The sequence below is a fragment of the Pongo abelii genome, chromosome 6, assembly GCF_028885655.2.
Source record: "Pongo abelii isolate AG06213 chromosome 6, NHGRI_mPonAbe1-v2.0_pri, whole genome shotgun sequence".
Lineage (NCBI taxonomy): Eukaryota > Metazoa > Chordata > Mammalia > Primates > Hominidae > Pongo > Pongo abelii.
Window position 1 is genome coordinate 77,991,379 of NC_071991.2, and position 18,377 is coordinate 78,009,755.

The 18,377-nt window shown below is 38.7% G+C and overlaps 1 protein-coding gene across 1 annotated transcript in view; it reads left to right on the forward strand.

Annotated features, from left to right (window-relative positions):
- COL28A1 (collagen type XXVIII alpha 1 chain) overlaps positions 1 to 18,377 on the forward strand; it is a 162,238-nt gene that overhangs the window by 107,282 nt on the left and 36,579 nt on the right. The window contains exons 26-27 of the mRNA XM_002818208.5: positions 3,478 to 3,546; positions 5,500 to 5,568. Of these exons, the coding sequence (XP_002818254.3) occupies positions 3,478 to 3,546; positions 5,500 to 5,568 (138 nt within the window). The remainder of the gene's footprint in view (positions 1 to 3,477; positions 3,547 to 5,499; positions 5,569 to 18,377) is intronic.

Consider the following 18,377-nt stretch of genomic DNA (forward strand, 5'->3'; position numbering starts at 1 on the left):
TCTATTACAGCAACACTATCTCAGGCTCACTGGAGAGACTTTTGCTGGATATTGTTTATGGATTTTTAAAAATTGTATTAAAACAATTTATTATGAAAATTAAGCATGCACAAAAGTGGAAAGACTAGTGAAATGAACTCTCATTTACATATCACACTTCCTTAACAATTATCAACACATAGTTGATCTTGTTTTAGCTCTATTCTTCACTCCTCCCCTCACCACATTATCCTGAAGCAATCCTCAGACATCACCCATATAAAGCTTTAGTATTTGTCATTCAAATGTAAGAACTCTTTTTAAAAACTTGAGTGCAATACTATTATCAAACCTAAAACAAATGAACAATTCCTTAATATAGCAAATATCCAGCATTCACATTTCCAAGCTTGTCTTGTCCATTTGCTGCAATTGGTTTGTTTGGATTGGGATCCGAATCATGCCCACCCATTGCATTTGATTGAGATAGCTCTAAAATCTCTTTTAATCAAAGTAGACTCCTCCCTTGTTTTTAGCTCGCAGTTAGTGAATGTGTTATTTGTACTCGCAGATTTGCTGATGATATCCTTATGGTGTTGTGTAACATGTTTCTCCCTCTTTCGTCTATTACTGTAAGCTGGTAGTAATAGCCAGCAGAAACTTGGGGACACTCAAAGCTGGTAGGTCTAGAGACGTGTTTACATCCAGGTTCAGTTTTTTCTAGGCCAGAATGTTGATAGGTAGGGTGGTGTATTCTCTAATGTATCACAGCAGGAGGCACATGGTGTCTGGCTGTATCCTTCCTTTTTTTTTCTTTTTTGGAGACAGAGTCTCACTCTGTCACCCAGGCTGGAGTGCAATGGCACGGTCTCTGTTCACTGCAACCTCTGCCTCCCAGGTTCAAGTGATTCTCCCACCTCAGCCTCCCCAGTAGCTGGGAGTACAGGTGCCTGCCACCACGCCTGGCTAATTTTTGTATTTTTAGTAGAGACACTGTTTCATTACATTGGCCAGGCTGATCTCTAACTCCTGACCTCGTGATCCACCCGCCTCGGCCTCCCAGAGTGCTGGGATTACAGGCGTGAGCCACTGCGCCCAACCTGGCCATATCCTTCCTAACCTTTTCACCTCATCATGGAAGGGCACAGGTGAATGGAAATGAATGAGAGGAAGCCACCAAATCTGGGGTGGGTTGGGGTGACTGAGCAAAGAGGAGTATTATTTTTGATAAAACATTCAATGATTTTGGGTAAGATTTACTTAACTATGCTTCCTTGTTTTGTTGGAGGGTGTCAAAATGTTTGGAAGAGAAAAGACGTTCTTTTAAGATGTAGCAAAGTGTATGAATCAGTCAGGTGTAGTTGGAGAACTTCAGGCAGTGAACTTACCCACTCTCCCTTTGAAAGTACTTCATAGGTACTCAAGAAAGGAGTGATAATGGAAATGTACGTACTACAGGGTTTTCATGTTCTCTACTTGGAGCCCTTGATGTTGGAGTGATCCTTTCAGCCGACAGGAACTTGGGGACACTCAAAGATGGGAGTCAGTAGGAGAGAGGTGTTAAAGAGATAATTAGCACCTGTAGCCTTAGAAGCAGCTAAGTACTAAGTGGAACAGATGGAGACAGTATAATAAAAGTGGCCTGTAAGCAAAATAGAAATACATAATTATGAAAGTAGATATCAAAAGAATTAAGTCAGTAATAAAGTACAGTTTTAAAATGGCCCCCGTCCTTTTAAGGGGTTGTGTTATCTAGAAGTATTTTAGAGTTTATAAGTAGAAAGTAAATTAAAAGATGGACTGTTTTTCTGGATAAACAGCTTCAACATTTCTTATAATTTATGGTTTTTGCAGTGTTGGAAGCTAGAAGCTGTTTAGCTGGTAACAGGATATGTGCAAAACAGGACCTAAGGCGAAGGTCTTGGGAGATAGTTCAAAGCCTGACCCTGGTTCTTTTTTTTCTTTATTACTTCATTCAGGCATATTTTACACATTATAGAATTCATCCTTTTTAAGTATAAAATTCAGTGGTTCTTTCAGTAAAGAACTAAGCTATACAGCCATCACCGTAAATCAGTTTTGGGACATTTTTATCCCCTCAGTAAAATCCCTCATGACCATTTATAGTTAATCCATGTTTCTATCCCTGGCCCCCGGCAGTGACTAATCTACTTTTTGTTTCTATAGAGTTACCTTTTCTGGATATTATTTGTAAATGTAATCATATAATATATCTGGCTTCTTTCATCAGTAATAATGTTTTTGAGGTTCATTCATGTTACAGCATTTATTCATAGTTTATTCCTTTTTATTGCTGAATTTACAGCACTTTGTCCATTCACCAGTTGATGGGCATTTAGGCATTTAGGCTGTTTCTAGTTTTGGATTATTATGAATAGTGCTGCTAAGGGCAATCATATGCAAGTCTCTATGTGGACGTACATTTTTATTTTCTTTGGGTGTATATGTAGGAGTGAAATGACTGTATCATTTGGCAAATTTATGTTGAACCTTAAACCACCAAACTGTTTTCCAAAGTGGCTGTACCAGCAATTATGAGGGTTCCTGTTTTTCTACATCCTTCTAGCCCTGCACCTTAATAGCTGTGCAGACTTGGGCAAACCTTAGCTTCTGCTTTAATAAAAAGGTGAGTGGAGCTGACATATACCAAGTGCCTATTCTGTAGTAAAAATCAGGATAGAAGCACTTACAAGCTTTGTCTCACTTAATTCTGAGCCCTATGAAATGTAGATATTATTTTCTACATATGTGATGAATTTACCGAGGTTCAGAGAAGTTACATAAACTAGACATCATTATAATGCAGGATTATTGTGAGTACTAAATTACATCACATAACATATATGAATGTGCATGGCGTAGTCTTGGGAATACAGAAGGTGGCTAATGAAGCAATTTTTATTTCTCTCCTTCTTCCCATCATTAGTACTTCTAGTAGGTCTAGCCACAGGGCATCACCTACCCTCATCAGGTGCCACCAGTTTTCTGGTAATAGTTGCCAGCTGTGAAGCTGTCATGCCTTAGTGAAGCTGAAAATCCTTTTTAGAGTTTACCCTGCAGTTCCAGTTAATGAGGTGGCAGAAACATCATAACTCAAATAGCATAATCTTTGTTGCATACAATGATAAAAGCAACTAGTTCAGGATATGATTATATTTCTTGATGGTTGTTTTTTATTCTTGTCTCTTCTTCCATCCTCTATTCACAATACTCGTAATTACTTTTCCAAATTCTAGAGAAGAGAGTTCTGAAAAAAGTTAATGTTGCCAAGAAGTTAATTGACTTGATTAAATTGAAATGGACCTGGATCTGTTGGTTTGAAGATTGCCTAAGTGGTAATAGGAAAGTGATCTAGGAGAAGAGGGTTCAATTAGTACCTTAGTCACATTCAAGAAGTTTTTGATATTAAAATATATATATTGAAAAAAATAAAGTCTTTAAAAAATTAGTAACTTGTTATTTGTTGTGTCTTTTCAGGGAGAGCCTGGGGTCAGAGGCCCTCCAGGTCCTTCTGGGCCTCGGGGCATAGGAACCCAAGGGCCAAAGGTGAGTCCTCAGCTCAGTGCTTTGTGAGGGTCAGATATCATCAGTGACAAACAAGTGAACAGTAACTTCATAATAAGTGTTCATCTTGGTGTTGACTTATTTTTCCTTGGTGACTGATGAAAAGTCTTATTTTTCATATCAGGTGAACGTTCAGTAAAATAGAACATTCGAGTCTATAAAGCCATTCACTTCCCCCAAAAGAAATGAGCAAGTCAGCCTCTTTTTAATTGCAAAGTGCTCAGAACATTTCTGGGTTTCTTAGAGGCTGTGCCGTCATCAAGAAGCACATCTTTACTTTGGCAGAGGTGCCTCAGGTGGCCTTTTAACAGGTCACCTGCTAATGTGTCATTGTGCCCTTTGTGCCACAGCTACTCTGGCAGGGCGTCAGTACAAGGGTCTAGATTGATTGTCCCTAGAGAAGATGAGAGCAACTTCTTTTGGCCCCGTTTCCCTCCTTTCTATGTCTCCTTCAGTTTGGTGGTTATTCATCCTTTTATTCTTTTAATCCAGTGTTTCTCAAAGAGGGAGACTTTGTTTCCCTTCCCTGGCCTCAAAGAACATGTGGCAATGTCTAGGGGCATTTTGTGGTTGTAGTAGGTCGAGTCCAGAGATGCTGCCAACTATTCTACAATGCCCAGGACAGCCTCCCATCAGAAAGAGTGACCCAGCTCAAAATGTTAATAGCGCTGAGTTTGAGAAACCTAGTTTTAATTGTTCATTCACTTGCTCAACAAATTTCTTTAATTTGTTCGAAAGTAGGGTAAAGAAGTAGCAAGCATGTTCAATAGGGGAAATAGATGTCAATGAACCACCCACCACAAATTCAAATTTTGAATTGGTATATTCATGCCGAAAATGCACAGAAGTGAATTAGAGCCCATTCTCAGGTAGGAGAGGGAAAAGGCTGTATGAGTCAAAGATTTTACTGAGCATCCCAGAATTACCAGGATTCTCAGTTTATCTCTGTTTTGTCCATCAACTTAATTTTGGCAGTATGCTATTTTTAAACCTTCTAGATCACTTTAAATGGATGAAGATCCCCCCCATGATGTTAGTAGTCAGTATCACTGGGTGAGGGGAAGATGGGTCTGTTTTTCTTATTCATGTTATCTTTATTTCTGTTTAAATTTATTTTGCAATGGGCAGGTATTCCTCTTGTAATCAGAAAAAAAATCAAGCTTTTTTAATGCTGGAAAGAAAAAGACTGACTTATACAATAACTTACATTAACCCAGCATTTCTGAAGGCTTCTTCCATCCAATGTTAATTTAGGAACTTCTGGGATAAGCAATGTTACACTAATTTCTTTATTGCGGGACTTGTTAGAGCCATTAATCTACCATATTAGTGTGCACTGGAGATCTCCAAGGGAAAGCGCATGCTATTTTCCAATCTTATTCCACCACGAAGTGTTTCCAAAGAAATATGGGCTCAGTTTATGAACAGATACTGGGAAATGCTACACTTGCTTATTGCTTCATCTACATATTTTCCTAAAAATTTGGACATTGATATCCACTGAATCTTTAACTGCAACCCCAGTGAAATCACACCTTATACTGAAATGGAGCAACATCTTAAGGCTATGTGGAGCCACATGTCAGTGTTTTCATATGTGGTGCAGGGCAGCCCTGGTGTTCTTGGGCTTGGTGGTAGGGCAGTGAAGGGGGCCCAAGCAGATGAGGCCCTGGGCCTCCATTTCTGCTTAGGCCAAGCAGCTCTGCTTACTGCTTAATTTTTATTTGGATTATATTTAAGGTTTTGTTTGCAAAGAATTCTGTGGTTTAAAAATATTGGGGAATCACTCTAAGTAAAATAGGAAGTAGCTTATAGGCAGCATGAAAGTCCTGGTCAGACTGAAGTAAGAATGCAGCTGAGAGTAGTAATACTTAACGTTGTTTCATCTTCGATCTTCTTACATTTTGTCTTCAAATTCTCCCCATCTTCTAACAGGGTGATACTGGGCAGAAAGGCTTGCCTGGCCCTCCTGGCCCCCCTGGCTATGGATCACAGGGAATTAAAGTAAGTGACTAGGGTTGTGCTGGAGTCACCTCTGATTTCACCAGAGTGATCGTGAGAAGAGGTTGTAGATAACACAAAAATGGCTATTATGAAGTAGATTTATTGTGAGCCTAGCAGTTAAATGGCATCCAGTATTTAGAGACATCATCTGGAAGTGTAAAAATGGTATGAGTACAATACTTTAGCAAATGCTAAACATTATATAAATTGCTTGGTGCAAAAGTGAACTGTTCTATGGTTTGTTGCTTTCCCCTCTTTGTGAATTGAATGGAGAATTTATACTCAGTTGCTCTCTCCCTCTCTCTCTCTCTCCCTCCCTCCCTCCCTCCCTCCCTCCTTCCCTTCCCTTCCTCACCTGTATCCTCCATGGTAGCCCAGGGCTTCCCAATCTTAGCTCACAGTGGAATCACCTAGGGAGCTTTTGAATAGTACTAATGCCCTTTCCCAGAGGAACGAAATCCAAATCTCTGGGAGCAGAGCATGAGTGCTGTGGTTTTCAAAGCTCTCCAAGGGATTCTCCTGAGCAGCCAGGGTGAGAACCTCTATTCTAGGCCCTGAGTCTGTGTTACTGGAATTCATAGCCATCTGCATGTCACTTTGTTTCTGCATCAGCAGCAACAAGCTTATCCAGAATGGTGGGACTCTCAGGATCTCTCATGTCTCAGTAGACAAATTTGGCATCTAAACGTTACTATGTAATTCTAAAAAATTCCCTCTTCTGCTTCTAATATGTTGATGTTGTTGTTGTTCTTATCGGTTCACTCTCCTTTTTTCCGATTCCACTGCTGCCCCCCTCATAAGCTGGTTTTTTTATTTTACATATATTTATATATATATTTATTTTACCATGCTTAAGCTTTGAAACTGAGTTATTCACCTCTGGATGATTGAGATTGATTCTAAAACTGTGGGAACATTCAAAATAAACTCCTTTTCAAATAGCAGAACTTCTTAGTAAGTAGGGGACAGTAGGAGCTTAAGATAATGTGAAAATCCTGTGTTGAAATTAAACTGCCTACTTCTGTGTAGAGAGGTTGAGCTTAGTCAAGAGCAAAACTCATAGAATGTGTGTTAAATCTCCAGTTTTATCACACAATGTCTAGAGCTTCTACAGCAGGTCTTTTAAATAACAGTTGTTTATCTCTCGGGCTGAGTATCCAAACAAAGGCCAAATAGGCATGTTGCCCATATTGTACAAGTCCTGGAAAGAAAATATAGCAACACTCTGCTTTCTCATAAACAACACCAATCTCATACTTAATCTCTAAATTCTATGGTTAAAAGGTGGTAGGGCTGTACGCACAGTTTTGCATGAGTTTGCTTAGGGAATAAACCTATGCCAAACCACAGATCTTGTCACCAACATAAGCTCAATTCACACATGCTGTTAGTTTATTGCTGCCACCTCTTTAGGCCTGGGGCTAGTTTTCTCCACTTTGTTATCTGGGAACTACTTCCTCATTCTCACCTGGGTTGTGTTTAATTCATCCTTACCAACTATAACTTATCTGGCTTCCTGCCTCTCCTTATGCCCTCAGGGTTATGTTGTGTCCAAACTCCATCCTGGGTGAAACCAGGTCCTGAAGCCTCCTATCATAGGAAAGAACCAAAATCAAAACTGCCACATATCCCATCTTATCAGAAATGAGATAAGCTTTTCCTTCACTTAGGGCTGTAGCCTGATGCTGCTTAGCAGTGAGCCCTGACTAAGGCTCACTCATAAAACTTCTCTAGGCCGGGTGCAGTGGCTCATGCCTGTAATATCAGCACTGTGGGAGGCCAAGGCAGGCAGATCACTTGAGGTCAGGAGTTCAAGACCAGCCTGGGCAACATGGTGAAACCCCGTGTCTACTAAAAATACAAAACTTAGCCTGGTGTGGTGGTGCATGTCTGCAGTCCCAACTACTCAGGAGGCTGAGGCATGAGAATCACTTGAACCCAGGAGGCAGAGGCTGCAGTGAGCTGAGATAGTGCCACTGCACTTCAGCCTGGATGACAGAGTGAGACCTCATCTTCCCAAAAAAAGAAAACCACCCAGCACTTTGGAAGGCCGAGGTGGGTGGATCATGAGGTCAGGAGTTTGAGACCAGCCTCACCAATGTGGTGAAACCCCATCTCTACTAAAAATACAAAAATTAGCCAGGCATGGTGGTGCGTACCTGTAATCTCAGCTACTCAGGAGGCTGAGGCAGGAGAATCCCTTGAATCCTGGAGGCGGAGGTTGCAGTGAGCCAAGATCGCACCACTGCACTCCTGCCTGGGCCCTCTTTATTTAGTACCATGGCAGCCTCCTGCCATTCCTCTGCTGGCCCAACTGGCTCTGCCCTGAAGAGGAACTCCAGCTCCTTCAGGGCCTTGGTGCTTTTTCCCAACCACAGATGTCTGTTATTTGGATCAGTGAATATGGGACTGTGGCTGTTTGATCCTAAAATGGCCTTGGACTTTCAGGTTCATGTCACAGGCCAGGAAGTTATATGATGCTGCCATCTTGTCCCACTGTGAGCCTCTAGCACTAACCCAGATATAGACTCCAGATATATCAGAAGTCCCACAGATTAAGTCAGAAGGAAGAAGGAATGGGTCTGAGCCTGGAGGAATTCCTTTATATGCCAAGTAGTCATTGTGAGGCCAGGAGGGATGTGATCAGAGGATGCACCACCCAGGTTAAAAAGCACAGAGACAGATGTGGATGGCTTCTCCCCATTCTTCATTTCTAATTAGGAGTTATGCCAGTTTCCCCATCTCCATCCTTGTTTAAGTCCGTTCCAGTGTCCTGATCAGCCCTGACATTCCCTTAGTACTTATTTTCAGAGGACCCAGAAGTCCTTATATAAACACAATTCCTGGTAGCCCTCCTTGACTTTAAAGACTTTGTGAGGTAGATTTGTGGACTGGCTCTACTATAACTCTTCCTATGCATAAATGCTTTATTCATTAAGAGAATTAGCTTCTATGCCACTGCCTTTTGCTCTTCCTGTAGGCTTGAATATGACTGACCCACCCACCCATTTGAACCAAATGTATAATGGTTCAAACATAGTAGAGGGTTTTGCTCACATAACAGTCCAATGTGTGTGTTCCTGGTTGGTGGGTGATTTTCTTCCACACAGAATTTTAGAAAACCTTGTCTTCCATTTATGGTTCTTCTCTTGGCTGGGCCTCTTTACTACTTACACCCAGCAGGCAAAAAGGGAGTATGTAGAAGGGTATACCTGCTTCATAAACTCTTGGCCAGGACTTGACATGTATCCCCTCTGCTCAAATTTTATTGGTGAGAACTAGTTGCATGGCTGTACTTAATTGCAAAGGGGCTTGGAAAGGTAGTCACGCTGTGTGCCCAGGAAGAAAAGGAACCAGAGGTTTGGTGAAGAGTCAACAATCATTGCCATTCATAATTTAGCCTGTTTCTAGGAAGGATGGAATTTTAAGTTATTTGTTGCTCTGAAGTATATTGGTGCCTCCAGAGGAGAACAGAAAGTATGATGGTCTCCATGGCAACTTCCAGAATGCCCCATCATTCTCCTGATACTGTGGGCACAGACACCTGGGCTTATAAGGACCGGGTTTAGCCCATCATTTATTTTATCCTATCCTTAAAAGAGAACCTTAGAGCATTGATAATCTTCTTACTTATTTCAAACAGCATCAGTATTACTCATGGATGACTTAGAAATTGTCAGTAGACAGGCTGAGAACCGGCCAAAGGGCTGGAGGGGGCTTGGGGTTTTTCGTAGGACCAGGAAAGCAACAGGAAATGCTCATTCATGTCCATAGCAAAGCCAGGGCAAGAGAATGAGGGACACCTGGAATTTAGTAGGAACACCGTGATTCAAAGGCTGGGGAGAGATGAGCAGGAGAGGATCAAGGGAGGGGGACAAAGCTGGCACAAAGAGCCTGATTTCAGGAGAAAAAGAGGAGTAGCAGTTAGGCTCCTGAAGGAGAATAAGGGAAGGTTTGGAGTCCTGGGTGATTGCTTGGGATGCCAGCAGCATTTGAGACCAAGCAAGGGTATGAAGATGGGTGGGTCAGCTCACCTTGCAGAGTGTAGCATAAATGGGCACAGCCAGAAAATTGCTTCTCCCTCCAAAGCTCTCTGATTCAGGAATTTGGGGCATAATATGGAATGTTATAAGATTCTTGACTCTGTGTTTAAGATTAATGTCATTTCTTAGGAAGATTTCTTTTGGTTTGTCTCAGTTGTGCCACAATAACTGTGTTTCTGTAAACTCCAAGGGCTCTTTTAATAGAATCAGCTGTCTTTGCTACCTCTGGCTTCCCTTTACAAGAAAAGATAATGTTTCAAAGAATGTCAGGATTCTGTAGTGGAAATCTCACATGGAGCCTGCCAACCTTCTGCCTGGCTCCTACCTGTGATCTGATTGCTTTGAAAGTGTTTCCAGAATCCACTTGACTAGATTTGTGGTTAGAATGAACCTTTTACAGGACAGAAAATTGCCATGCTTGAAGGCCAAATAGAAACGATTTATTCATTGAAATTTAACTAACTTAAGGGGGAAAAAGGAATCTCATTTATTAAAAAAGTCAGAGATGGGTTTGAAGTACACTAAGTTGTAAGTACCTGCAGAAGGGTTAAAAAGTATTGACATGAGGAATTTTTCTTTTGTCTTCTAAACTCATAACCATGCTGTACAATAGTGTTAATTATGAAGGGAGCAACACACGTATATTTTAATATTATGACTTTGGCATTTGAACTTAAAGGTTTTTTTTCTCCTTCTTGACTGCAAATAAACAACAGCATTAAAAAAAGAAAAAGGAAGACAAAACCAATCTTGATAGTAGTAAAATCACTGCATTCAAGTTGAACACACCTCAGAAATTAATAGAAACAAAAAGTTATCCAATTAACAGCGTAGCATAGACGATGTGTTTGTGTGCACCAGAAACTCTCTTTGAATTAACCTCTGTGACTTGTCTCTTATTGTAATTTTGAAATTCACACAATGACTCCACTTCATAAAAAGGAGGAGTCGAGACCACATGAGAGGCTTCAAGTTTTAAATAGTTTGGTGTTTTAGGATTATGCCTGCCAAGTCAATTGTGGCAGGGGGTCGAGGGTGTGGCTAAAAATTATCTTGGTGATCAAAATCTACAAACCTGGTTAGAGACATTGAAAGCATCTCTATACCTTTATTATTTTTAAAACCAAATTGAAAACAATTACCTGGGTTATAAACCAAAATCAAAAGTCCACAGTGTTCTCTGTAGGGTAGTACACATCAGGGCACATTTGCATTTATTAACTGAGGCTGGACCTGTGGCCATTTGTATTTTTCACTTACTGGTTCATGCTTTCATTTTCCTCCTGGACCAAGTTGCTTCATTCCTTCAAGCCAGTTAAGAAAAAGGATAATTTTTAAAAAATAATTCCTAAATCAAAATCTGAGGATATAGTAGGCTGTTTTCCTCTTTCAATCCATTATTAAATTTTCCTTTTTAATAGCCAATTCTCCAAATCAGATTTGGAATGAAAACTTTAGGCTCTCAATTGAGTGGGGCTTGAATCATCATTATTACCAGCTTGTATTTCTTGCCTATTTGCTATGAACAAGGCCCTGTGTGATGACAGTGACAATCACGGATTTGCTGAAGTACCGCACTCCCTACACTGCCATGAAACAAAAAGGAAAAGCAAATTTTGAAATCACGTTTTTGAATTAAATAGGGTGCCCTACCTCAAGGTTTACTATAGTTTCCAAATTCCAAAAGAAAAATAAAAATGCCTGCTGACTTGGTAATAAAGATAAGACATTGTTCAGTACCATGTGCTGATTCTGAATATTTAAAAAGGAGATTTGAAAATATCACCAAAAGTTAGAAAATTATGTGAAAGATTCCATTTGAACTGTCATATAATAAAACTACTCATCATGCTATAATAGTCCATAATTTATAATTATGGTACACATGCTGCTGGTTTAAATTGGTCTTTTTTCTCTCCTTTTCCTTCATTTCTTTCTTTCTCTCTCCCTTCCTTCTACCCACCTACTCATATCTGTCTAATATATAAAGATGACACCATATGTTTATTTATTTTTTCATTCTTGTAACAGACTCTGTCCATATAAAACCAAGTCAAGTGAAGGACATGAATAAGTTACTCTTAGCTGCTCCTACCACCTTTATAGCCCATGAATTTCATTGTTGAAAATTTATAAAAGGCATTTTGTCTTTTTCCTATCCATCAGTGGTTGGTCAGAAGTAAGTTACTAGTATAAATTTTTCTCCATCTCCTTTTAGCAAGATAAGAGGTATTTTTAGTACTTAGAGCTTTGGGCTCCTGGAGAGAGGCAGGGAAATATTACACTCTCTAAATTTGATGTATTATTTTATTCAAGCCTCACCATCCTGTGAGGTAGGCTATAGAAAACTAAGGCACAGAGATGTTAAACAACATCTCCCAAATCACTCAGAGCTGCTCTTCACACGACGTACTTGAAGTAATCATGCGTTAGGGAGTAATCAAATCAGAATAAATGTTAGAGAGAGGAAACTCATCAATTTGAGGTCTTAAAAACAAAGTGTCACTCAACATTTTAATTTGCATCTGGAAACTTAAAGTTGACACATGGAGATGTGAGGTACATAAAGTGAGGTCTTTTTTTCCTGATAATCTATTTTTTTTTATAAGATAGAAGTATTACATAAAGAGCAATTCTTTTTCCCCAAGTACAGTTCTTCAGAATCCAGGAGTTGCATTTAGTGACCTTTTGAAATCAATGCTAGCTTTACAAGGAAAAACAACAGCAGGATCTGGGCTGGCATGTGTAGCTGCCCTGGGGTGGGGCTGTAATCATCACTTCTCATACATTCAAAGACTTACCGGTTCTTTCCTGTTTGACTAGTTGAAGGACATGTTCTTTTGTACTGCAATCGTCTGTGACAAATTAGTGCATAGTATGTAATCTAAACAGGTTTTTATTGCTCTTACAAACACCTTAAGAACTTTACAGTTGTTGGCTTTTTATCATCAGCACCTTTCCTTACCTTGTTGCAGATAACTCTTTTTGTTTTAATTATAAGAAGTGAGGGGAAATGAAGTAAATTACCTGCTCAGGGTTACTTACAGAATCTCTAACAAAGGAAAGATAATGAAGGTTTGAGTATTTGTGGCTCAAATTGGCAGTCCATAAAGATATTTAGCCCCAGAGCAATCTGTCTTTGATCTTGCAAAAATTTTTCAGCAGCAGTTCTTCAGAACAACTTTCACACTGTCAGAGTGGGAATCATGAGCACGGCTGTAATGTAGGAACTAGTGCCTACCCTGCTCTAAGAAAGCCAAATGAGAAGAACAAACAGTATTAAAATGAAGAGAAATGGAGGAGAGAGACAGAAACGGAATTAAGAAGAAAATGGAAAAAGAAATAGAAGAAAAGAGAATGGGATATTTGTTGTGATGACTTTGTTAGGACCCCGTGTTTAGTAATGCTTTTGGCCTTAGTCTTTTATTATCTGAAATTAACGTAGTTACTGTCCTTTGGTTAAATTTTACTGGTGTTCTATTTTTAATCCTCTAACACTTAAATTCTGTTTACTTTACCCTGATATTGTTGTTTTACATTTTAATCAGTTTTTAATCCCCCAAAATATTATTTTTGGATATAGTCACTGTTTATTTAGATTTATTCGTGTATTTACTATTCTCTTTCTCTTTAATCCGTCTTGCAGCCCAGATTGAAACCACTCTCTGCCTGCATTGTATTCTTTAGAATTTTTTTTGGTAAAAGTCTACTAGAGCAATTTTTTCCCATTTTAGTTTGCCTGAAAGTTTCTTTTTTTCCTCCTTAATATCTTCTTAAAAGATATTTTCCTAAGAATAGAATTTCAAGTACAGTTTTTCTTCTGAGGGCATGGAAGATTTTCCTCTGTCATTTAGTCTCCATTATCGCTCTCGAGAAGTTATCTGTCAGTCTAACTATTCCTTTCACAGTAATTTATCCTTTCCTTGGTGGCTTTTGATACTTTCTCTTTTTATTTAGTGTTTTGCATTCTTACTATTATGTGTTTAGATGTAGATTGCTTTTTATTTATCTTGTTTAAGATTCATTAGAATTCCTGATTCTGTGGACTGGTATATTTTATGATTTCTGGAAAATTCTCTGTGTTATATTTTCAAAGATTGCTTCTGACCTAATCTTCTTCCCCCTCTGCCCCACTAACTGTCTTTCTGAAACTTCAATTAGTTAAACGTTTTAGTTCTTTCCTCTCTACATATCTATACATATCTTTTTTATATATATTTTTTCAATCTAATCATTCTGAGTTACATTATGGCTGTTATTTTTCTATTCTATTTTCCAGTTCATTAAATCTTTCTTCAGCTGTATCAAATCTGTCATTTAACCAGTCCATTGAGTTTTTAGTTTCAGTTACATTTTTCATTTCCAGAAGTTCTATTTGATTTTTTTAAAACCCACATAGTCATTCTGTATAGGTAGAATATTATTTTAGAAAAAGAATTCAGTCCATATCACTTCCTTGCTTAAAAAGCTTCTAAGGTATTCCTATAATATTTTTTAAAGATTAAAAATAAAGAAAGAAAACCACTAATCTGGTATGTTGTAATCTGGATGCTGTCCACCTCGTTGACTTTATGTTGCATCTCGCTTTATCTCACTCAATACAATCAGAGCACATTGGCTTTCATCCTATTCCTCAAAAACGATATTCACTCCTTTGAGCCTTTGCACTATTGTTTCTTCTATCTTGGCATTTGACATGGCTGGTTCCTTCTCTTTATGACAGTATTAGCTCCGATATTATGTCCTTAGAGAGACCACCCTTGACCACACTATCCTTCCCCTACCCCATTCTCCATCATTTTACCATGTTATCCTGTTTTATTGTTTTCATAGCACTATCATTATCTGAAAATATTTCTTTCTTTGTTGATTATCTGCCTTCTCAAAGTAAAAAGAAATTCTGTGAGCGCAGAGGCTGTGTTTCTTTTATCCTCCTCTCATTCCCAGCACCTAGCAGAGTGTCTGGCAAATAGTAGGCGCTTAATAAATATTTGTTGAATGAATAAGCAAAGTAAGGAACACTTGAATGAATGTATGGAGGCTACTTGGTGGGTGATGACCAAGCTCCACCTGCAATAATACTGTTAGACCCACAAAATGATTCATTCATATATACTTTAATTCAACAAACAATTATTGGATTCCATTATTAAAGAGAACCCTAAACTTGTGAAGTGATTCTTTTCTAAATCCTAGTGTTCAGTAGTGGAAGTATCTCACTCTTACGAGTTGGTATACGTGGTTGGCCTAGCAGGTAGGCACTTACTTGGTACAGCTGGATTTGACTTTTTTAAATTGATACCTTTGTGATCAAATTATCTCATAAAGCAGCAGGATCACAATAAATGCAATAAAAGTGAATGTACTTGTTTGACATGAATAAAGCTAAGGGTATTGTGTCTGTTGGTTCTTTTATATGCTTTGGTTTTGCCGCATGATAGGGTATATATTTAGTAAATTCTTGATTGATCCGATCTAGGTCCTACTTTTAAAGACTCATATTAATATATTAAAGAGCTAAGGTGGAGGAGCCTTACTCTGTCATTGCCTGTCACTAGATCAGCCAATCATTATGCAATATTGTTACAGTTTCCATGGCCCTCTTAGATTAATAATTAAATTAGAAATAAATGAGACACTTGATGCTCTCTAGTTGTGGTTTCTACAAGGAAGTTTGTCTCGGAAATGGACAGCTTTTCCTGTGAATTCATACTTGAGGAGATGACATTTAGAGAGTAGTCCTAACACATTCATTACCATTCCTCTTTGTTGGCATAAAGACAGTGAGCTTTTATAAGACTTTATAAAAGGCATATGCAATTATGCCTTTAAATGGTACCTCTTAAATTTCAAAGCAGAAAATAGATTTTTAATCCATTAGAATACTAGTCTTCTGAAAGTTCTCCAACTGGCTTCTGTTGGTTTTGAAAAATGAAATTTGAGGTCTTAATAGTTCCCATTGTGATTATTATGCCAGTTTTAGAAAGAAATAAATCTTCCACAGACCTCAATCTATCTTAGATTACCATACTGTGGTGATTTTGTGAACAATCATATTTGCTATATTTTCCTGCTATGTATATACTTAAATAACGGTGTACACACACTCTTTGGAAGAGTTGTGAGATGAATAATGCTAATATGTCCTTCAAAATAGAATCTGCTTTTGTTTTACATATAAAGAAAAGTAGTTCATATACAAGTTTTAAAATCAGATCTTCTTTCTGTTTAAAGTGAAGGATACTGGCTCCACTAGTCAATCCTTGCTAGTCGTACAAAGTTTTATTTCAGAAATTTATTCAATAAATGATTATTGAAATTAGCTGGGCATGGTAGTGCATGCATGTAGTCCCAGCTACTCAGGAGGCTGAGGCCAGAGGATTATTTGAGCCGAGGAGGTTGAGGCTGCAGTGAGTCATGATCATGCCACTGCACTCATGCCTGGGCAACAGAGTAAGACTCTGTGTCAAAAAAATTAAAATAAAATAGTAAATAAATGTTCACTGAACATATGTAAGTATGCCAGTCTCTCTTCTAGGTGCTTGGGATATATCATAAGCAAAAGAGATAAAAATGAGACTTTATGGATATTGCTTTTATTAGCAATAAATATAATAAATAAAAAAGTTGTATAGTATGTTAGAAGGTGAAAACTGCTATGGCAAATCAAGGCGAGCAGGGTAGAGGGGATAGAAGTGTGTGATGTAATTTTAGTGGATGGCCTTATGAGTAGATAATATCTGAGCAGAGACCGGAGGAGGTGAGGGAGACAGCCTTGTGGATTTCTTAGGGAAGAACATTTCAGGAAGAGGGAAGAGCTTGTGCAAAGGTCCTATAGAGGCAGGAGGGTGGCTGGCATGTTCAAAGAAGAGAAAAGAGACTAGTGTGGATGCAGATGAGGTCAGGGAGGTAACAGCAGTGAATTTGGGATGGGCCTATAGCCACATAGGCCTTCTTAGGTCCTTGGCTTTCCCTCAGAGTGAAATGGGGAGCCATTTGCTGGGATTCGACCAACAGCATGATATGGTCTGACTTACTCTTTGAAAGAGTAACTGTCTCCTGGGGGCACTCTTTCAAAGAGTAAGTCAGACCACATATAAGCTCCTTGACCTCTGAGGGGTAGGAGTGTCTCCTGCTGTGTGTTTTAGAATCCCTCCCCCGTCTTGTTTTGTGTCTTTCACTGACTGATTTCTGAATCATGTTCTATTTGCTTGGCCCTGCCACATGGGCCCAGTGTTCATTTGAGCGTAAGTTTACTAAATCTTTTTTCCTGATCAGTCTAATAAAAGAGTGACGTGCAATTAAAAAAAAATGACTGTGACTCTTGGGCTGAGAATACACTGCAACAGGGCCAGGATTGCACCAAGAAAGCTATTGCAGGCAACCAGGCAATTACAAATGGCATTCAAAAATCTAGTTCACATAAATTTAACTTCTTAGGAAAAGATTTTTATCTAGTGGCTTGTGTCTAAAAGCTGAGACATGGAATGGAAAACATTTTATTATGACAAAATTGATGCCAGGTGTATAAATCTAATTGCAAATCTACCCACTAAATTGTAAGCTATTGAACCATACAAAACTGTATTTTATATCTGGACTGTAGCATATGTAGCAATCCTGTCCCTAGATGAATATTTTCATTATGCATTTAGCAAGAACAACGGTGGAATCCATCCTTTCTATCACCTTAGTCTATAAATATTACGTGCTGAGACATTATAAGTCACATTACCAGGTTTAGTACATACATTTAAGAAAAGTAACACTCATCCTTACTGACTTCCTTACCTATGTCCAGTAAGGAAGTGTCTATCTATTATTGGCCATTAACAAACATTCTGGAATATACTTTTTAATAAACTAAACCTTCATCCACAGTAAAATATGAGTGTGAGTATGAAATAAAAAATCCATTTTATAATTTAAAAAGATTTTCTGTATTTATCAAGAAAACAAGTCAAAAGAGGCGTTGAGAAGGCTCTTTAAGTTTATGACATATACCCAAAGAGATCAGCTTCAAAAACTAGTATACACATATGATCTAGGTACCCATCCTCAAGTCTTCTCATCCCCTCGGCTTTGATCTGATTGTACTGAAAGTCTTTCACTTCCCCGTGAAAGCTGTGTTTCCTGGGCCAGGTGCTTGTTCACGTGCTATTCCCTCTTCTTGGAGAGATCCCTTTCACCCCAACTTCAACAGGTTGACTTACATATCAGGGCTCATATTAGATAGTCTGTCCTCCAGAAGCCTTCCCTGTCTCTTGAAGCCTGTGCTCCCATGGTACACTGACTAGTCCACATCATAGCACTTCTCACACCATGAGTGATCATTTCTTATCTAACCACCAGACTGTGAGATAGTAGATGTCTTGTTTATTGTGTATACTGAGCACCTAACATACACCTGGATACACAGTAGCTATCCAAGGGAAAAAAATGAGTCCTGTCTGTAGTCTTCCTCAGTATTTATAATCTTGCCCATCTTCCAGAGCATTTATTCAACAAATATTAATGAGCATCTATGTGCTGGGTACTGTGGTAAGTGCTGAAGATAGAAGGGACTATCACAGCTAAAGCCCCTATGCATGGAGATTAGATTCTATAAAGTCTCCATCCACATTCCCTTAAATCCATTTGGCAAGAAAATATCAAAACATACAGTGGGGGAGAAAATAAGGACCTATGGATTGAGTCTGTTGTCCCTTTACTTTATAAAAGATAAGTTGGTCTTGTTTAGTGTTTTGCCTTGATATTTATTTAGTG